We start from the raw sequence: 22,913 nt of genomic DNA on the forward strand, positions 1-22,913 counted from the left end.
TGCAACAGAAGCCACATGGCTTATGAAGCCTAAAATATTGACTCTCTGGCTCTTTAAAAAAAGTTTGCCAACCCCTAGTATAGATTATTCTTTCAGGAAATTTTGTGGTAAAAAGAGAGATGAGAGACAGGAAAGTAGTTCAAGAGCAAAACTAGGTTTTTGAGAGTGTTTTATTGTTATATTTTTTTTAATAAGGGAGACATGAGTAGATTTATAAGCCAAGGAGAAGTAGTTAGTGGAGAAAGTTTTGAAATCATAAAAACAATAATTAATGGTCTGCTCATTCTCTTATATATTTCTCGTTCTTTCTCTCTTTATCTGGTTTCTCTTTCTCAAACTATTTTTAGAGATTTCTGATGAAGGTCATTCCAGTCTTCTTTGAAAATGATGACTTAACTCCTAGACATGCCTTAGTTTGAGAAAAATAAAAATGCATGTACACACACACACTCCCCTCCCCTAAGCCCAAGTTTAGTCACTCAAAATTTTTCTTTTAAATTAAAAGACATTAAACTATGTCACAATTGAGATTTTACCTTGATAGTGATTATCCTGTTTTTGCAAAATTTTAGTGTCGTTTTCTTGAATGCTATTGAGTGTATCTGAAAATTAATTTCTATTTAAATGAATATGTGCTACCATCTACGTTTATGAGGAGGGAGATTTCTTGAGAAATGAAAAACAAGAGAGTTTAAAAAGCAACAGGAGTCATAGCAACAGGAAAGATGATATCTGTCTTCTTCGGCCCTTTGTAAAAGCTGCTTTACATGATAATGACTACTTTATTATTATGTCCTAGTGGAGACTCTTCATGTGTTCCTGAGGATCTCAAAAATATTTGAAAAGGAAATGATTTTGACATGATTTTAGTAATATATAAGGTGTGGCTAGGAAATAATATGTGGCTTGAGGAACTGAATCCTACAAATTGCCATGTTCCTAACTTTGATCATCTTCCCGTGCTAAGTATATTCCCAGATCTTTCCAGACCCTATCAGAACTTAACTATATTGAGCCCAATCTCCTCAAGTCCTAGTTTTCTGATAGATGGCAAGTAGTTAATAATTGCTTATGTGCTAATGTGCCCAGACCTAGAAAAGAGTGGAGAGGGATACAAGAGGCTCATCTATGTATGCGTTCTCAAACTGGGCCGTTAAGAGCCATTTTTAGTGAGAACCATCTTAAGTTACGTGACACTATTTGCTTATAAAAGTGTCCCTGCAAAGAAAAAAAATCTATTCTTTCTTTTTCAGCTTTAAGAGCACTTGTTTCCTAGCTCTTAGCAATGGACTTACTCTTTTCCTTTTCCTACCTAAAGTGATTACACCTTTTTAATTTTATTTTCTTGGCTTACTTTTATTATGCTCCATAGACGATGTAGCTTATCAGAAAAGTCCATTGGGCCCTCTTCCCCACCACCACCCGCTAATTTGACCGAATCTATCATGGAAGAGTGTTTAATTGGGTTTGTTTCGGACTCTTATCCTAGGGAGCTTAGTTACTTGAAATGCCATAACATATTTTTTTCATACGAAGTCCTATTATTTTCATACTACTTCATACTAAGAAATCCAGTGTGTAGTTTACACTTACAAAACATCTCAATTCATATGAGCCACATATCAACTGCTCAGTAGCTACATGTGGCTGGTGACTACCGTGTTAGACAGCACAGTGCTAGAACCTCATAAAAAGCTTATTCCAAAAGCACAGATTTCAGGTCTGCCACATCTTACATAGTAAAGTTCCAAGGCTTAAATTGTGATTACAAATTATTTTGATAAGAGAAATCAGTACTTTTTTTTTCAAAGTGCTATTTTTATGATCTGGGATAATTTAAAATCATTGTGCACACTAGATCAGCAGAATGGTTTCAAAGCTTATGATTTAATTACAAGTTTTTATTTTTCTCCTTTTAGCATTAGAGGTGTAATTTAAAAGCAACGAGACTGGTTTTCTTCAGTAGTTTATAAAACTGACTCTGACAGTATCCAAAAGGACATTCTGATGAATATTTAAGCAAAATCATTGGCTACAACATTAGAATAAGCATGTAGCCATTCAGTGAGACACTTGAGATGAGTGGTATTCATTAGGAGTGCAAATTCTGATCTATTATTTACAGCTTATTCTCATTCCCTTACAGCCCCGGCCATGTTTATTTATTAATCATGCCTTCAGTGCAGGTGCCCTAAGTCATAGGTACTTTTCATTTCCTGTGTATAGAGGGAGTAAAGGAATAGGAAGCAAAGCCACTCCATTCCCAGGCACAGTGAACTGGACTCACTCCACATCTCCATCAGTGCATAACCTCCTCAGACTCAAGAGTTTTGCCTTAAAATGGGACAACAGACCAAGTATGCAGTCAGCCACTTTCTAGCTGTGATGTTTCTGTCATAACCAAAGACTATGACTATATTGTAGGAATCTGTGAAATGCTGCAAAAAGTATCCTAAAATTGCTGGCCACTGCATTTAATCCATCCTTCAAGGACATTTGCCAGGTATTTGTGTGGATTAAGATAGAAGAACTGTGCCTATGATTCTTTGTATATATGATTTTAAGTGAAAGCCTAGTTTACTACCACTGAAACTTCAAGAGGATAAAAAGAAACAACATAAAATAGTGGTATAAAAATTAGTTTTCATGTAAGGATCTGAAAATTTTATACAGAGAAATTAAAAGCTTATAACAACTAGGATATGAAATGTGAATTTGCTTTCTTTCATTCAGCCTACCTAGTCTTCGCCCAATGTTGGATGTTAATTATTTGCCACTGACAGACATGAGGATAGCACGGACGTTTTGTTTTACCAATGAAGGACAGGCATTATACCTCGTCTCTCCAACTGAAATTCAGCGGTTAACATACAGCCAAGAGATGTGTGATAATCTACAGGTAGGTCAGGCTCATTTATGAATAAACATTGGACATGGTTGTAAAGAGAGAGAATGAGAGAGATATCTAAAAGCTAAAAATATTATTGGGCCAGATAAGAAATGTGCATTCCCTATATGTTTTGAATATATGTTCATCATTGTGACTCTACCAGGTTCTAGTATGGTTCTAGGTAGACACAGAAAAAAATATGAAAGAGATGGAGAATGTGAAGATCATATATAATAATGGTTAATTGTTTTTGTTGTTTATTTCATTGTTTGGTTTTTTGCCCATGGAGAATCCTCTGAAAAATTATAAACTCTCCCTCCAGGGTGGAGAATATGTATGTACACACAAAAATTTTGCATACAATTCAAGGAGTTCATGGATTTTTGAAGAAACCTTAATTTTGATTAAGAGCCATGCAAAATAAACACTATCCTGAGGGTTAGAATTGGGCATTTGTCTTTGATCATAGCAGTAAACAGAGCCTAGACACAGGATAAATATAAAAGCCTATCTAATCTTGGGTAAGTAAAAATGGTCACAAAATTTTAAAAGAGCATCTTAGAGATTTAATTGGTTCAACTCCTTCATTTTGAAATAAGAAAACTAAAACCCATTCATTATAATATAGAGGTTAAGAGTATAAGCTCTGAACCATTTAGGTTGTATTTTGCCCACTTGTATAACTTTGGGCATTTGATTTAACCTATCTGTATGCTTTACCTTAAAAGAGCACTGTTGTGAGAATTAAGTAAGAATTCATATAAAGCACTGAGCACAGTGTCTGGAACATAGTAAGTTTTTAAAATAAATAATAATAAATATTATTATTGTTATTCAACAAATACTTATTGAGTTTTTACTGTATGCCCGGTACTTGGCTAGGCTCTAGGAATACAATAACAAACAAGATACAAGTCCCCACCTGCTAGTGTGGAGGGAGAGATAAGAGACAACCACAACACCCTGTGGAAAATGCTGTCTACATATGGCTGTGCCAGTGTTGGGGAGATGTGTGAGAGGGGCACCTGGTTGATGGAACAGAGAAAGGGGGTAGTTAGAAAGGGATTGTGAAGGGCGACTAGGTGTTATCCACAGGAATGGATGGCTGAGGGTGGAAAAGGTAATGACATTCTCAACAGAGTAGTGGCATGCAAAAGCCCAGGGCTTCAGGCAACTACTAGCAAGGTGCAGAGTTGGGAAGCGAAAAGAGTGGAGGGATGGTGCTGGAGAATTAGTCTTGGGCACCTTTGTAAGCTCCTTAAGGGATCTGGCGTTTATCTCAACAGTAAGGAAGTCATTAAAATGGTTTAGCAAATTTGTTTATTAAAATAAATATTCTAGTTGTAGTATCACAATTGGTTTTGAGGAATTAAAACTGAAGGTTGAGACAACAATTAGAATGGTTTTTAAAAAATAAAGGCCAAAAATAACAGTGGCTTGAAATAAGGCAGCCAGCAGTGAGGATGGAGAAAGATAGCAGATTCAATAGCTATAAAGTGTAATCAGTTGGATTGTAGAGTTATTAGATGTAGGAGTGAGGGAAAGGAAGGAATTAATAATTATTCTTGGGTTTCTGTCTTGGGGGAACTAAGTAGATGGTGCTGCTATTTCCAAAGAGAAGGGATTCAAGAGGAAGAGTACAGGTCTGGTGAGTAGAGAGGTGAGTGGAGATGATGAAGATAAAGTCATGCTGCAAGTTCACAGACAAACTGATATTAGGTCACAGATCTCCTGACTTTTGGTTGAAGTTCCTTCCTCCATACCAATGATTCTCAGATTTTGGTCTGCTTTAGAAAGACCAGGAAAGAAGTTAAAAATATAGATAACCAAAGAACATCTATGTAGATTCTGATTTAATATGTGTGGAATAAAGCCTGAGCATCTGTATTTCCACCAAAATGTTTCTCTAGTCATTCTAAAGCACATCAAATATTGAGAACAACTGCACCTCACCATGCAGTAGCTGCCTATTTTGACTCATCTAAATTATCTTGAGCCATTTCATAATTTTGTACTTGATATAAAAATAAATCCAACCTTCCCCACATTCCACCCAAGGCTTCCTATTTCATGGGGCGGTCCATGCTTGATTCAGGAAAGGGAACTAGGACAGGAAAGAGGCCACAGTAATTGAAAAAGGATCAGAAGTCTAGGTTGGTAGTCATTGATCAGGTGGAAATTAATCGTAGGGTGAATATATTAGCTTCCCATGCTTTCTAATTGTAAAAGGGAGAAGAGGGCAGAAAAATGAAAATTTTAGGATGTCAGTTACTAGAGAAGGGAAGGAAAGGAGGTGGAGAAAGAAATGTCGGAGATAGAACTGGGAGTAAAGCAAAAATCACCAGAAAAATATATGGCAAGTAGATTGTCTTTTCATGATGTGCTCTAACATCCTACAGTGTTATCTTTTGATCTATTAATTTATTTTTAGTTACTGTAATGCTTTTTTCTTTGAATTTGGTACAGGACATGCTAGGAGATTTGTTTACTCCAATAGAGACACCAGAAGCTCAAAACAGAGGCTTTCTCAAGGGACTGTTTGGTGGAAGTGGACAAACGTTTGACAGAGAAGAGCTTTGTGAGTCAACTCCTGATTGTAAAATTGTATCACAAAATAGAAGACCTGTTTCTGTGTGTGTATGTGTTTGTGTGTATAACAATGTAATATGTGATCTCAAATTCTGGACTAGGTTTTTTTTGCTTCTATACCATAAAAATTATCTCTGTTTACCAAACATGAGTAAAATTGGTCACTTCATATTAGGAAATAGTTTAACAAAAACAACACATGTAATTCATACAAACAACGAGTAAGCTAATGTGTCATTTGCCAGTAGATCATACCTGCAAGGCAGGGTGAAGACATTCGGTTACTAAAGTCTGGAAGAAATGTTTTTGAATCTGCCTGCCTTTAACCACTGCTGGGAAACAGATTCTTTATTCAGAACACAAGGTTTATCAATGCTGCAGAATAAACTACTTTAAAAATCTACCAATGAGACTCTGATGAATAATAATCAAAAAGCAGTAGAAAGATACTAAGGAACATTTTAAGAGAGAAGAATATATTTTCCAGAATATCTCATCACCATTTGGCCTTGCAGATTAAAACTCCTTTTCTCTTGAACTTTTAACTTATGCAAAAGATCTAGGTGCTTCCATACAATGGAATATTATTCAGCCATAAAAATGAGTGAAGTTTGGGGCCAGCCCGGTGGCGCAAGCCGTTAAGTGCACACGTTCCGCTGCGGCGGCCCGGGGTTCGCCGGTTCGGATCCCGGGTGCGCACTGACGCACGGCTTGTTGGGCCATGCTGTGGCGGCGTCCCATATAAAGTGGAGGAAGATGGGCATGGATGTTAGCCCAGGGCCAGTCTTCCTCAGCAAAAAAGAGGAGGATTGGCATTGGATGTTAGCTCAGGGCTGATCCTCCTCACAAAACAAAAAAAAAAAAAAAAAAAAATGAGTGAAGTTTGATACATGTTACAACATGGATGAATCTTGAAAACATTATGCTAAGTTAAAGCAGGAAGACAAAAAAGGCCACATATTGTATGGTTCCATTTATATGAAATGTCCAGAATAGGCAAATCCATAGAGACAGAAAGTAGATTAGTAGTTGCCAGAGACTGGGGCAAGGAGGGTTTGGAGAGTGACTGCGGATGGGTATGGAGTTTCTTTTTGGGGTAATGAAAATGTTCTAAAATTAGATAGTGATAATAGTTACACAACTCTGTGAATACACTAAAAACCACTGAATTGTACATTTTAAAAGGGTGAATTTTATGGTCTGTTAATTACATCTCGATAAGTCTCTTATTTTTAAAAAAAATTTAGATTCCATTCCTAATGTTACATCCTTAGGAATGCTCATTAAATTTCTACCAAAATAGCTGTTTTTCGATAAAAAAAAATTTACTTCATTAAAATTAAATGAAACTGAGCTTTGTAAGTGTTGGGGAAGTTTTTAGTCTTTGATAAAGTAACAAAATTTCAACATATGTATATTAATGTCCATCATGCATATACCCCATTCTCTAGTAATTACACACACACACACACACGCACGCACGCACACACACACACAGATTTAAAAACAACTGAGGCCTACAAAGGCTGATAGCAAGATGAATAGAGAAGGTTGGAATGGACTTGAGCAGAAATTTAAACAAATGATCAGGCCTGAGACTGGAACACACACTAGTAGGGGTTAAATATGAGGTCACATATATTGCGAGCATCCCAATTCAGCAACATCAAGAAATGCAATTATGCCATATCGTATGGAACCTGAATACACACCAAAATGTATGTGGAAACGATATCTCTCTCATCTCTTTCTAGGCATTTTTCTTGGGTAAGTGCTAACATCTTTAAACGTCTGTGATAGAACCAAATATGTCTCTCTTTTAATGAGAATTATGACAGTAGAATTTAATATATGTACTTTGGTGATAAATTTGGCTACAATTATTTGAATTACTGACAAAATGTTTTAAATTGCTATGGCTTGAATTCCCAGTTGGGGAAGCTTCAGCAGGAAAAGCATCCCGCAGCCTTGCACAACATATTCCTGGACCAGGTGGTATAGAAGGGATGAAAGGCGCTGCTGGAGGGGTGATGGGAGAGCTGACTCGCGCACGGATCGCACTTGATGAGAGAGGCCAGAGGCTAGGCGAGCTGGAAGAGAAAACTGCAGGCATGATGACCAGTGCAGAAGCATTTTCCAAACATGCACATGAGGTAAACTGCCTGTGTAAATAGAGGCATCTTCATACAGTAATAACTTTAAACATTTAGGTCCTGCACAAGAAAGCTTAAATAGAGATGCCACTGTAAGTAATCCTGTGTGAGAGCCAAGGTAAATTGGATCTCATTATAAGTATTATAATTCCTTCAGTATTTGGGAGAAAAAAGTTTTTTAAAAATAGTGTATTAATACTTCTTTACCTTAGGGGATAATTTAAAAGAAGATTATCCATTGGTTCTGATACACTGGGTCTATACTGTGCATCAGCTGCTAAAAAGGTGCTTAGGTAGATTACATGATCCCCCAAGAAAGTGTGAGGGCAGTAGAGGCTGGGATCCACACGCTCCTTTTTGTCCCAATCATTAAAAATCATTTCCTGTCAGCTGAGTCTTTACAGCTTGATTGACTTTTTTTTAAAAAAATCTTTTTCATATGTACTTTATTTCACAAAATAAAGGAAAGTTTTCTAAGGTTTGAGATTTAGTTAGATATGCATGATTAGCTCAATATGAGCTTGCTTTGATTAGCACTTTTAAAGATTTTTTTTAACATCTTATGGTGACTATTTTTTCTTTGCAGTTAATGCTGAAATATAAAGATAAGAAATGGTACCAATTCTAAACTTCTAAAGAAGCTGAGACTGCTTTGAGAAACCATTATTCAGGGAAACCAAATTTATTCCCAGCATCACTATCCAACTGCTAGAAGCCAGTTTCTTCTACAAAATGTTCCATTACAGTCCATCTGAAGTTATCATAAAGGAGATTTATCAGAGACATGGTACAACCCAAAGGCTGGAACCTTGGTTAAAATCCCAAGATATGTCTGGACTTGCCTTTTCCCACATGGAATGGAGCTATCATCTTGGCATGTCATTTGCTAAGGATTTACGTTTAGAAACTACGGGGAGTCCTTCTGGTTTGGAAAAATCCTGTACAAACAAAAGCATTAATGCACTTAATGAAAAAAAATCTTTGCATGATAAATTAACATCTTAAGAGGAAAAGAAAAAAAGCATGTGTGACAGAAGCAAAAAAGATTTATAGAAAACTATTTTTGTAAATTGGGCCACACCTGACAATTTTAAAAATCTGCATTGGAAGATATCAGTGCATTTCAAGTACATTTGCCATTCCCAACTGAAAAAGAAAACAAAAACCAGAGTTTTCTTCTCATCTGTAACTTTCATTGTACTAGGACATTATTGAATTCTTATGGCAAGAATCTGATTAATGTTCCTCTCTCTCCATAATATTTTACATCATTCACAGTTCTTTGTCATAATCAAGTATTGCCAGATTCCTAACACAATTATTTCCATTTCTATCACCTTCAGAACAAGTTGCTATTTTTAGTCACATACTATGCAGGATTGGGTCACCTCAAAGCATTTTTTCAGCCTGGCTTGTACTCTGCAGGAGAGTTGATGATAGGTTTGGGAAACTAGACTATAGGAACAATGCAGTTAGCTTTGAGAACTGATTTCACATACACTTTCAGTTTCTAAAGTGATATACTTTTAATGCTCCATTTGTATCCTTATCTGCCAATTACACAGTATATTACTGTTCAAACCCAGTGGGGTCTTCAATCCAAAGGTGCTCTTGCAGCCTGACGCTCAGAGACCAAACTGGTCATTCTCTTTAGTATGATTCAGTAAAACCTCAGTTAATGTTTTAGGAAAGGGATTCTGATTTATTACATTTCTGATTAACAAGGGCTTTCATTAGAAAATATTTTTTGGTTTAATACTTATTATTGAAAATCTTTATAAAATGTAGTGGTGTTTTTGCTATCTTGGCCTCAGTCATCATTATGGACAACAGAAATACATAGACAGTTTAATGATACAAAATCAATAATTTTGTTACTCATTAAGCTAAATAATATAAGCCACAGGATTATGTCAATACATACCAAACACCTTTCCTTATTAAAAACTCTCTTAAAAATGGAATAAAGAATATCCTTAACATGATAAAAGGTGTCTGTCATAACTCAACAGAGAACTACTAGAGGCAAAACAAAATAAAGATACCTGCTATCATTATTTAACATGATTCTGGAAGTGGAATGTCATAGGAAATGAATATATGGAGATTCCAGGACCCATCCTGTAATACATTATTCCTTCAAAAAGAATCTTTTTAAAAAATTAATGGGTTCGGCTTGTTGAATTTTGATTAATCATGGTCTTACTAGATTTACATTTGTGTTTCTTAAGCATTCACCATTTTCCTGAAGTCTAGGTTATTTTAAATGCCAAAAATAGTATTTCTGCTTGTTTTCTTAGATTTTTTTATTTTTAGTGAATTTCTTTGAAGTGACTTCCTTTACAGTGTTCTCAGTATTTTTGAGAAGAGCAAAGATGATGGGAAGAGGCAGAGAATTTATAACAGGATAGCATTTCTCAGAGTCCTTGAATTCTCCTGATTTCTCAAAAAAGCCTTTCCATGAATCTCTCCAGACTCCTATGAACAGTCAACTTGGAAGTACAAACATGATACATAAAATTATATAGTAAAAATATTAAAGAAACTTGAGACCAGGATTTGGAAAACATTGGTAGCCAAACTGCAGTGCACTATTTGTATCATCAGTTTCAAGGACCCAGTTTTCTGATTTTCTGAAAAGATACTTTATCATTTCTATATTGAAAAAAAAAACTAAGAGAGTAAAATATTGGTTTATTTTAGAAACAATGAAATTCCATCCAAAGTGGTATTAAATTCAATGAGTATCTCCAAAGTCCCCAACAAGATTTGATTTAACTTGTTCTACATCAGGATTTCTCAACGGGGGCACTTTAACAGGTAATTGTTGTGGGGGACTGTCCTTTGCACTGTAGGATGTTTAGCACTGGCCTCTGTCCACTAGATGCCAGTAGCAACCTCCAATTAATGACAATCAAAAATGTCTCCAGCCATTGCCAAAATTGCTCCCAGTTGACAGCCACTGTCTTCTACATCATTTAAAGACAGATTAAGTGTGAATGAGTAATATATGTCTGGTACAAAATGAAACATCCTAAGTGCACAGTGTCTTAACAAGATAAATTATTATACCCAAAATTACGTGTGGTTCATATGCAATTTGGAGAAAGCTTATATGAGTCAGTGAAAAATAAAAATTACAGAATATTGTAAAGCATACAGAAAAAAATACCAAAAAGGACAATATAGCATTTCACAGTAGAAGTGCTTAAAACTCTGGCTTTAATGAGTAGATCAAATATTTATAATTGGTATATCAATTGGAAGTGAACAGGTGCTTCTGAAATGCTTTAAAAGAACAGGTTCTTTTAAATAGTTTAAAATGTGACTTTCAATATTGTTTTTATAAACCCTTTCTTAATGTAAGGGTAACTGCATCCCACAAACTCCTGATTAGTGGAATACAAATTAATGAGGTTTTACTGTATCAAAATTATTTTTATAATTCAAAGAGATAGCAATAACAAGACTCTAATGTGGATGTGATTTTTCTCTTTGAACATTTCCATTCTGTTGCACTGACCTTAGCGCGCGTGCGCGCATGCACACCCACACACCATCACCACCACCATCATCATCTTATCATTATCTTTGGAAAGTGAGTACTGTTGATCCATGTAATTCTTTACAACTCTCCTCTCTACTACTTAAGTATCTTGCCTCTATCTTGAAACATAAGAAAAATATTCCTAGTAACTTGGACAATGATAGAGAAAATGACTCTGAGCCTTAGTTGTCATCAAGATTACATTATATCTGCTAAGTTGGCATCAGAAGATAAGGTTACAAACCAGTCTCTACAAGTTAACTTTATCTCCCTTTCACTCCCTCAAAAGATAAGCCCTTCTTAGTGTTCCAGGAGAAAATGAGCCTTTGCATTCTATTCATCAGTGAGAATCTACAAGTATTTGTTTTCCTGGTTCTCATAATGTAAGCAATAATCCCTACCATGAAATCATTTATTAACCTTGGAGTTTGGAGTGAAGGATGATTGATTTATCATTTATTTTAATCCTCTACAAAAGCAGTACTATTGACTTGCTTCCAATGCTTCACTGAGACCCAGACTTAGTGCCCCAATCACCATCAGCGTCTTGTCTAACTAACTTTGGAAGAACAGTGACAGAACTGAGTGAGATGTCTTCTGATAATTCAGTCATAAAGACAATTTTTCAGATCTTTCATATAGCCTTTGAGTGATTCTCAAGTTAATAAATCAGAATCCAGGTGTCTATTCCTCAAAGATCTTAAGGGATCATAAAAGAAAAATCTTACTGTTGGAGTTCCTGTTTATGTGACCTGTGTGTCCAGTTTTAAAGGTACCATTTGTCTGTTATCTGCGTTAAGGGATCACTATGGCTTCGAGAAAGAAAAAAAGATTATGCCCAAAATTGCTTGGAGAAGATTAGCTCTTTGAGATACTTGGTTATAAAATGTTTGGCAGAAGAGAAAGTGAAGCAGGTCTAGAAAAGTTAGCTAAGAATCCTCTCCTTGGTTTAGGATCACTGGGACTACCCAGGAGTATATCTGTGTGATTACAGCCTGTCCCTGTGGGAAGACACTATAACTTGACCACTTTTGTTCAGAGTGCAATGCCAAAAGGAGTCAGACATTCCTATCAGACCTTGCTCTTTGCGTCAAGAGAAATGTGGTGTCCTTCACAGCTTCTCCATCTCTGTCCTCTCTAGCCTCACCCTTGTTTTTGACTAGGTACTGTTTCACATACACATTGCGCCAAGTACTGGAAATACTTGCCAGTAAGTCATGTATTTGGATCCCATTCCAGGGAGCATCATTATCGCATAGCAAGTTCATTGTATATATTTCTAGACAACATAGCCCTGAAAGGGGGAAATGCATAATAGGTAAGGTCTGACTTGGGAAAGGAAGAGGAAGTACCAATTTGATGCAAGAGGTTGGGGTCAGGGGGGACATGGGAGCCAGAGTGAAGTGGAAGAGGCTTTGATAAGGAACTAGAGGCAGAGATGGTTGCCTTTGTTTATATATTTAAGTAGGGAAGTGATTCTCAACCTTGCCTGTGCATAAGAATCACCTAAGGAGCTTTTAAAATTCCCAATCATATCAAAATCTCTCGGAATGGGAACCAAACATCAGTATTTTTGAAAGTCCCCAAGGTTGTTCTGATGTCCAGCTCAGGTTGATAACCACTGTTTTATGGCCAACTAAGGAAGACATGCTTGTCTACCTTGGCTGGTGTCCAAGCCCCACTTCTGAGGGGTCAAGGAAGGCAAGATGTAGGAGATAGAGTGTTGGCTGGATTGGTATTTATTCTGTGTCACAACCCAACCAAATGTTCTGTGCGAATTTCTGACCAGGCAGTGCCCCGTTAACTCTTAATAACTCTGTCTTTGTGATTTTCTCCTATGTGACTTGGCTATTAATTATTCCAATCCAAACATCCAGGTTTTGATTGTCTTACACATGTGGCATCATAAGACACCAGAAATATCATAAGGAATTCAACAGCATGTAAAGCTAAGTGGAAAACTAATTCTCAATAGTTGGATAGTAGAAATTCTCAAAACAATCATTTACTAAATCAGGTCCAAATTTAGTATTCATTCTTCATTTGGAGGAGACGTGGGTACCAGGTACATGTTCTGCTATAGGTATATTTTATAGGACTTGATCTTGGCAAGAAGGGAGAACAACTCTTCCTTTTTGATTGTTGTCTTAGCTCCCAGGGCCACTTGGATTTATTTTCTTAGTTCCTGGACATGTATTTAAAGAGAGAAGAATGCCTGTAAGTCACTATCTGGCCTCCAGTGCCCTGAAAAAGTGCTTTCACCTTCAAAAAGGGAGAGTCTGCCTATCCAAGGCAATAATACTCAATGAGAAAACTCGAGAGTTCTCTCCTCTCATACTGTTCCCCTCTGGTACTGGCCCACCCTTCTCAACTGCAAAGCCAGAAAATAAAGTAGGTGGTAGTTATGGACAAGTGTACACAGGATCAAATCAAACTCTCTGATAACTTATAATTTTTAGTACTTAATTATGTGATGTTTTATTCTAGGAAATAAGAAACAGATGACATCATTGATGTATCTTTCTTTCATCTTCAGAATTTTTGCATCTTTTCAGAAAATGACAAATTACTATTTTTCTTTGCACTCAGCAATTGTGACTAAACTTAAAATTCTTGTAGTCTGTAGAGATATCAATAAAATTGTATATGTTTGTACATAGATTCTCTCTTATGTTATGTTTCTGTGCAATACTACTGATTTTTGCCAAGATTAAATATGGACAGATTTGCAACACTGTGAACCATAGTTTTGCAAAGTGTAATTGTTTTGTTTTAAAAAGACAGGGAGGCAGATGGAGGAGCAATATACAGCATATTTATTTGAACTAAAAAAGAGAAAGAAAACAAAGGTAAACACAAGTTCTCCACACTTACAGACTTTCCTATGGTTTTTTAATCCAAAAGGGCAGAAATAGCCATTCAAAATGTCCATCGAATTGGGGAGATGTATAACTTTTCATTGGAAAATTTTGGAGACAGTTTTTGAGGCTGTTAACTGATTTCACCTTCAGTGAAGTACAAGTAAAACTAAGTTTGGTGAGAGTGCATCATAAGAAACTGAGGCTGAAAAAGATGTACGTACAAAACTTAAGATTCAGACCTTACTTCCTCACTTTAAAGCTCAAGTTTTAATCCCCGTGCAGGCAAAAAATAAGCTATTATGGGCTTATTCCACCACCTAGTGGGTACAATGAGCATTCATTAACCCAACACCTCCAAAAGTCCCCCAGAAGGAGCACACGCTCCTGCTCCTCTGGCTTCCTCTGCACAGTTAATTCCTCTTCAGGCACTTTCTTTATATTTACCTACACTGTGGCCTTAGCCAACTAATCTTATTTTTCCAAATGCTCTAATTATCTCAGGAACAACTTCCCACCACTACAATTTCCCTCCTAGTTTTGGTTCCGTATAAAAATGGAAAACCAACCAACCAACCCTAGGCTAAAAAATGTTTTTCAATTAAAAGCAGAAATATAAAAAGACAGACCCTTTAAAATCCAAATGCCCAGTCTTCCAGTCAGGATTTTCTCAAAAAGATCCATTTATCTCCTCATCTCATCACTCGGGCTCCACATATCTGCATTCAATATTTAAAATACTGATTTGACATCCTCCCTCTCTCCCTCCCTTTCCTTTTTTCTATTCATTCAGTCCAAAAGTCAAGCAAGCTGAGCAGATTGTTGATGGCAGCCCAATGCAAGGACTGCTTTGGAGCAGAATGAGAGGGACAGCCCACAGGAAGACGAGTTGGAGTGAGGTGGCAGGGTCAGCCCTGAGGCAATTGGTAATGGTGGCCTGTGTGACATAGGCATTAGAGCAGGCCAGAAGGCAGCCCAACCAGTCAGGACATTGGGGATTGAACAATTAAGTAACTATATTGAGGATACAGGAGCCAGATTTCTCATTGATGGAGGAGAGAAGTACAAATAAAAGGGTGAGAATAGACTCTGTAGTATTGGATTAGAATTGGAACTATCAATGTGAGTTTTATATATGTATACATACACACACGCATATATCGTTTAATAAACATATATGATATAAAGGTGTGTCTGTGTTGTACATATATACATCCTAATTCTGAACACTGAGAGGTCTTGGGAACAACACCCCAAGAACGATGAGCACAGCTAGTGTCCGGATTTTGATTTCTAAACACTAGTCTCTGCTAAAAGAAACTGGGAGCTCCTTGAAGAAATAGCTGATTCAAGGCTGGAACGTATTCTTGTGCCAGAAAATAAAGTAGTCAAAGAATGATGGCGCAGTGTCAAAAGGACACAGAAGCCAGCTTGAAAGGGCCCACACAGGCCAAATCAGGGATAATCTGAGTATCAAAAGTAATGATAGTAATTGAATAAAATAGGTACCCACAAGTCCACACTGATATTAATTAATTAATTAGGAAAAGAGAAAGCCCTTCCTTACAATAGAATGTCAATCAATAAATGTGGAGGAATTAACAATTATTATTTGGCAATCATCACTGTAGTAATAATATGGGCAACGAATACCAGTGGATGCTAAAACTAGTGGGTTAAAGTGGGATAGAGGAATAGGATATTTACATAGTCTCAAAGTATCCTCACAAAAAATACGTGTTAATCATAAACAAAAAATATAATTTTACACCAGCGAAACCTGGCAGATACTATTTTAATCAAGTGATCACAGTTACCATCACCAGTAAGGGAACAAATCATGTGCCATCTGACAGCATGTAATGAGAAGAACACATCACCTCTGTCATAGTTCTGCCAAAAATGCATAATCCAGGTCCAATCCTGAGGAAATAATGGATAAAATCAAATTGAGAGGCATTCTATAAAATGACTGCCCTGTATTCAAAATTTTTAAGGCCATGCAAGTCAAGGAAAGATGGATGGTCCAGATTTAAGACTAGAGAGACATGACAACTGGGTACAACATGTGATCTTGGATTGGACCCTTTTGCTATAAAAGACGACATAACTGGAGCAATTCAGAAAACTTAACGTGTTGTTTCCCATTTGAGTGGGATTCTTTGTACTATTCTTGAAACTTTTATTTAGGTCTGAAATTATTTCAAAATAAAATTATAAAAATAAAAAATATTTTCAATTTTGTTGAATTACTTGCATATGACATTGTCCTCTATCTTTCATAGCAAATAGCTGCTCTATGAGGTAAAGAGTAGTTTTCTGAGCTGGTTTGGGAATCCAACCATTATTATTTTAAATTTTTCTTTTAAAAAATTTGTTTTAATTACGCAAATAATACATGAATGCATATTTATAATCACACCAAATAAAAAATTTAGGCAAGATAAAGTGAAAGTTCCCCTGGGTCACCTCGTACCCTTATCTATACTAGTTATTAGTTTGTTGTGTTTCCTTCCAAACATTTTTCTATGCTGCAACTTGCTTATTCATGTACCTACTATGCCTTAGATATCTTTCCATGTCAGTACAGTCATGCGTTGCTTAATGACAGGGATATGTTCTGAGAAATGTGTCATTAAGCAATTTCATCATTGTGTGACCATCGTTAAGGTGTACTCACACAAACCTAGATGGTACAGCCTGCTACACACCTAGACTATATGGTACTAATCTTATGGGACCACCGTTGTATATGTGGTCCATCGTTGACCGAAAGTGGTTATGTGGCACATGAATGTACTTATAAATATCATTCCTTCTTTTTAACTTATATTATTCCATGGTGTCAATAAAGCATAATTTGTTACCATTCCTCTATTAGTAAACAGCTATTTTCCTTGATATTACAAACAAGACTGCAATGAACATTGTTGCACATGCATTTTGCAAATCTGCATTTCTCCAGGGAAGATACTGTGGAATTGAGTCAAAGGGCATGCTCATTTAAACCTCTTAAATAGATGTTGTCAATTAAACTAGTATTTACCAGTATATAAGAATTACTATTTCCCTACATCTTTGCCTATTCTCAATATTAGTCTTTTTTTTTTTTTTCACAATCTGAAAGGTGAAAATGGCATCTTATTGTTTTCATTGGAATTTCTCTGATTAATGAAATTGAACACCTTTTTACTTTTTACACTCATTCCCTCTTCTATCATGTCTGTTCGTAATTTTTGACTATTTTCTCTGAATAGTTCTGTTGTGGCCACCCTACAGAAGCAGACTGGACACCCTACCCAAAATTTGGTTTGGATGTTGAGACTGATGACACCACACGCACCCTAAGAGGATATGAAAAAGGTTTATTACATAAACAGACTTTCTGAGGGGAGCAGGGTGGCTCCCAAACTGGTCCAAAAATGGCTTGAGAGAACAAGGAACAGAGATTGGCTTGGGGTTTTTATTATGGTTAGGGGGTGGGGCCAGGGTTTGCAGAAAGGGGCTTGCATGGTAAAGAATGGGGGACCCAGGCTTTCTCCTCAGTTTACCCAGATGTGGGGCAGAAGGGGAAGAAAGAAGATGAGGCTTAAAACTTGTCAGTGTATAATGATGTACACCTGAAATTTATACAATGTTATAAACCAATGTTAATGCAATAAACAAAAAATAAATCAATAAATAAAAAAAACTTGTCAGCAAAAGATGGAATCAGACTCTATTACAAGTCATTTGTCTATTACTGATTTTTATTATAACTCTGGAAATTAATGTAGCTTATTTTATGTAATTGATTTTTCCTTATTTTTGAGTCTTCCTAAAGGCTATTCAGATATTTTCTCCTTCCTCCTCGCAAGATTGGCTTCTGGGTTTAGAGGAAGGCTTATATGACCTCATGGCAAGAGGAGAGGGGTGGTAGCCCTCATGCTTCCCTGAGTCCTCTATGAATCCCTCTATAATAATGGCTGGACTATTCTAGACCCTTGAGTACATTTCACTCACCTGTGCTGAAGTACAATTAATGAATGTGTGACTTGCTCTCTTGTTTGTGCCAGGGCCCTGTGGTCCTCACTTGCTAACTCAGCCCCATCTAGGCTGTGGACCCCTTTTGGGTTCTCTAACATGCCCTGGCCCCTAGGTTAGACTGTTCAGTGTCTTGATGTCATCACTTTTTCATATTGAGGATTTTTTCTTTTAATGCTGTCAAATTTTATAATCTTTTAATTTTTATGACTTTTGAACTTTGTCTTAAAGGCCTTTACTTCTATAAAATAAGTGGTCTCTTGGGGCCGGCCCGGTGGCGCAAGCGGTTAAGTGCGCGCGCTCCGCTGCGGCGGCCCGGGGTTCGCTGGTTCGGATCCCGGGCGCGCACCGAAGTACTGCTTGGTAAGCCATGCTGTGGCGGCGTCCCATATAAAGTGGAGGAAGATAGGCACCGATGTTAGCCCAGGGCCGTCTTCCTCAGCAAAAAAAAAAAAAAAAAAAAAAAAAAAGAGGAGGATTGGCGGATGTTAGCTCAGGGCTGATCTCCTCACACACACACAAAAAAAAATAAGTGGTCTCATTTCTTCTTCTTTACTTTCATAGTTTTATTTTTCATATTTAGGCTTCTAATCCATCTGGATTTTTGGGATAGTGATCTAACTTGATATTTTGACAAATGAATAATATATCACTACACCTCTATTTCTGAATGACTCATCCTTTCACCACTAACATGAAATGACATTTTAAGCATCTGCCATATGTGTATAAGTCTGTTTTCTAAATTCTTTAGTCTGCTCAAGTAATCTATTTATCTATTTCTATGTCCTTATCAAACTAAGTATTATATCTTTATAATATGTTCTAATATCTGATATCTTTGATCTTTTTCAAGTTAGATAGCCATTGATTTTTTTTTCTCTAGGTAAGTTTTAGAATCTCTATCTAAAAAAATCTTGTTGAGACTTTGAATGGAATTACAGTAAATTTATAGATTAATAAGTAATGAAGGTTTTTACTGGCATCACTTCCTCTAGGACATCTTCACCCTTTTTGTCACAACTATTTTTCTTATTTATGTTGATAATTTTGCCTTCACTAAGTTTTTCAAGTTGCATATCTAGAATATCTTGAATGGCATGAGTGTCAATATTTCCACAGGCAGCTATTTATTCTATAACTTTATGTTCAATTTGAATTTCAATTCTAATATTGTTATTTTTATTTCTCTGGTGCACTTGCATCTTTATTAGCCAATTTCTTCTTTTGATTAACCATTTTTATAAAATGTCACATGGATTTAACACTGGGAGACAAGGAGTCAACACTGCTACACACTTGACTGTGTGTGTAAAGTGAATAACACATGGGCAGTCATCAGTCATGGACAGACTTGGAAAGAAGTGATGTAATTGGTAGCTCATCGTGATGTGCGTATTAGTTTCCTATTACTGCTATAACAAATTACTACAAACTAACTGGCTTAAAAAAACACAAATTGAGGAGTGACATCACCAAGATGGCAACATAGGTCATTCCCAACTTTACTTCCCCCTCACAAGAAGAACAACTAACAACCATTCATGGACAAGACACCACTGAGAAAACCCTAGAACACAGGGTGAGGCTGAAGCACCCCCCTGCACCAGAGACTGACAGACTGCACTAGAAGGTAAGAGAAGGGGCCACATACTGACTGCACTGCCCCTCCCCCAGGCCAGCACAGGACTGTACCAAGAGGTCTCCTCTAAGCCTACAGTTCCTCCAGTGGGAAAAGAGAGGCCAGGGGGAACATCTAGCTCTTCCAGCATTGTGGGTCCCTTTTTGGGCATCCTACTCTGGTCTTGCCTCACAGGGATCAAGGGGGAATCTGCAGGGCTTGACCACTGGGAATCAGGTTTTGATGGAGAAGGGAGGCTTGCAACAACCAGCAATTGGATCTTGGCAGACTGAGGTCCTGCCTACAGCACCCAAGTAGTAATCCCAACCAGCAGCTTTGCTCATCTGCAGAGCAAAGACAGTGGCGCATCTGATCAGAGAACTTGGTGGGGGCCTGCCTGATTTGGGACCTCAACTGAGCCTTTCTGGCCCTGGAGCCTGATCTTCCCCCACCCCCCTGGTCTGGGCAGGGGAGATGAGTCATATCTCCACCCACTGTTGAGTGTGGCTCCTGGCCTGCCCAAACATTAAGCCCGGCCAGAACACCTGGAAGCTGTGTAGCCCAGCAATGCTCAAATGGCAAGTCTGCCAAACAGACTTGATTGTCCTCAGAGCAAAGCCAGTGGCACCATCCTGCCAGGGAACTTGGGGCACAGGCTGGCTTTAGTCAAGACCACAAACAAAGAGCCTTACTAGCCTTGGAGCTGGTTCCCCCACTCCACCGGGGCAGTGAGGCTGATTCACAGCCCTACCCACTGAGGAGTGTGGCTCCCAGCCCCACCCAGCCAGAAATCCTGACTGGAACACCTGGGAGGCTGCTTGGAGCCAGGTCTCTCACTCTGACCAGGCAGGGGAGCTAACTCATAGCCCCATCACTTCTGAGCATCACTCCCAGCCCTGCCCAACCAGGAAGGCTGGCCTGAGCACCTGGGAAGCTGCGTAGCCCAGCAGTACTCAAGGAGAGCCCCGCCAACAGCACTACCCAGTAGCAGAGCAAAGCAGGTGGCCCTGTTCAGCCAGAGAACCTGGGGCATGGTTCTGCTTGAATTACGACTGCAAACAAAGAGCCTGGCCAGCCTTGGAGCCAGTTCTGTCACTCTACCTGGGCAGGGGAGCTAATTAATAGCCGCACCCACTTCTGAGGGTAGCTTCCGGCCCTGCTCAACCAGGAAGCCCGGCCTGAGCACCCAGGAAATGGCTTGGCCTAGCAGCACTCAAACAGAGAGCCTGGCCAGCAGCTCCGCCCATCTGCAGAGACAAGTCGGCGACCCCATCTGGGCAGAGTGTTTGGTGCACAAGTCTGCTTGATTAGCTCCCCAAACAAGAGTCTTGTCAGCTGTGGGGCCTGCTCTGTGCCCACACCCCCTGGGCAAGGAAGCTAATCAGTGGCCCCACGCACTGCTGAATACAGCCTCCAACCCTGCTAACCACGAAACCTAACCAGAGCTCTTGGGAATCTCCTGGAGCAGCACTTGAGTGAAGAACCTGACCAGTGGTTCTGTGTCTACAGAGCCAAGATGGTGGCCCCATCTGTCCCGGGAGCTTAGCACACAGGTCTGTCTGATTTGATTGCCAAATAATAGTCTTACCAGCAATGGGGCCTGTATGGAGCCTTGCCCGGGCAGGGAAACTAATTCCTAGCCCTACCTACTGCTGAATACAGCCTTCAGCCTACCTGACCAGAGGACCTAACCAGAGCACAAGGAAAGTTGCATAGCCCATCCGACAGCCCTGCTTACAGTGGCACTTGAAAAGACAGCACAGCCCTGGGCTATCCCCAACTGCAGACCAAAAGTGATGGCCCCATCTAGCCAGGAAATTCAGTGCAAAGCCTAGCCTGATTCAGGTCCCCAAACAATGAGCAGCGCAGGTCTTGGGGCCTATTCTGCTGCTCTGCCAGGACAGGGAAGCTAATTCATAGCCACGCCTACTACTGAATATAGTACTCAGTTTGATTATCTAGGAAGCCTAAATAGAGAACCCAGGCAATCAAGGAACCCATTCTACAGCCTCGATGGAGCAGGGAACCAAGTCAGCAGTCCTATGGAACTGTTCTCAGCCAGCAGCACTGCCCTCTCAACTTTGACATTAAAATGTGGGCAGTGGCCTTGCCCAAAAATAGACCCTGATAGCAAGCCCCACTGGCCAAAGGACATTATCAGCTGACATATCCAGAACACCAAGCTGAGTGGACTGGCAAAGAACTGTCTCTGCCAAAGTGAATCTGTAAAGTCTGGAAAAGGAAACTGCTTATTCAAATGCATAGAGACCAATGTAGAGAATCAAGGATCATGAAAAATCAGGTAAATATGACATCATCAAAGGAAATTAATGAAGCTCCAATAATTGACCCTAAAACAATGGAGATCTAGGGGCCAGCCCGGTGGTGTAGCAGTTAAGTGTGCGCACTCCGCCATGGTCGCCCGGAGTTCAACAGGTTCGGATCCCAGCGTGCACTGACACACCGCTTGTCAAGCCATGCTGTGGTGGCGTCCCGTATAAAGTAGAGGAAGATGGGCATGGATGTTAGCCCAGGGCCAGTCTTCCTCAGCAAAAAGAGGAGGATTGGCGACAGATGTTAGCTCAGGGCTAATCTTCCTCACACACACACAAAAAAACAATGGAGATCTATGAACTATTAGACAAAGAATTCAGAATAATACACTTAAAGAAGTTTAGTGAACTACAAGAACACACAGACAGACAACTAAATGAAATTAGGGAAACAACGTGTGAACAAAACAAGAAGTTCAACAAAGAAATAGAAACCATCAAAAAAACACCCAAATCCTAGAGCCGAAAAATGCAATGAGTGAACTTAAGAATTCAATAGAGAGCTTCAACAGCAGACTTGACCACGCAAAAGAAAGAATCAGTGACCTAGAAGACAGGACATTTGAAATTATCTACTCAGAGGAGCAAAAAGAAAAAAGAATGAAAAAGTCAAGAAAGACTACAAGACCCACGGGACACAATCAAAAGAAACATTATCTGCATTATGGGAATCCCAGAAGGAGAAGAGAAAGATAAAGGCACAGAAAGTATACTTAAAGCAATAATGGCTGAAAACTTCCCAAACCTGGGAAGAGAAACTGACATCCAGATCCATGAGGCCCAAAGAACCCCAAATACATTGAACTCAAATAGGGCTGCACTGAGACACATTATAATTAAATTGTCAGAAGTCAAAGACAAAGAAAGATTTTGAAAGCAGCAAGAGAGGAGACAAGTTA

General features: G+C 38.5%; 1 protein-coding gene across 1 annotated transcript in view; it reads left to right on the plus strand.

The window, feature by feature from the left end:
* The window catches only part of STXBP5L (syntaxin binding protein 5L), a 337,784-nt gene extending 328,313 nt beyond the window's left edge, over positions 1–9,471 (plus strand). The window contains exons 25-28 of the mRNA XM_058555874.1: positions 2,734–2,899; positions 5,357–5,468; positions 7,412–7,632; positions 8,219–9,471. Coding sequence (XP_058411857.1) covers positions 2,734–2,899; positions 5,357–5,468; positions 7,412–7,632; positions 8,219–8,260 — 541 coding nt within the window. The 3' untranslated portion in view covers positions 8,261–9,471. The remainder of the gene's footprint in view (positions 1–2,733; positions 2,900–5,356; positions 5,469–7,411; positions 7,633–8,218) is intronic.
* The last annotated feature ends 13,442 nt before the right edge of the window (positions 9,472–22,913 follow it).

The sequence above is a fragment of the Diceros bicornis genome, chromosome 15, assembly GCF_020826845.1.
Source record: "Diceros bicornis minor isolate mBicDic1 chromosome 15, mDicBic1.mat.cur, whole genome shotgun sequence".
Taxonomy (NCBI): domain Eukaryota; kingdom Metazoa; phylum Chordata; class Mammalia; order Perissodactyla; family Rhinocerotidae; genus Diceros; species Diceros bicornis.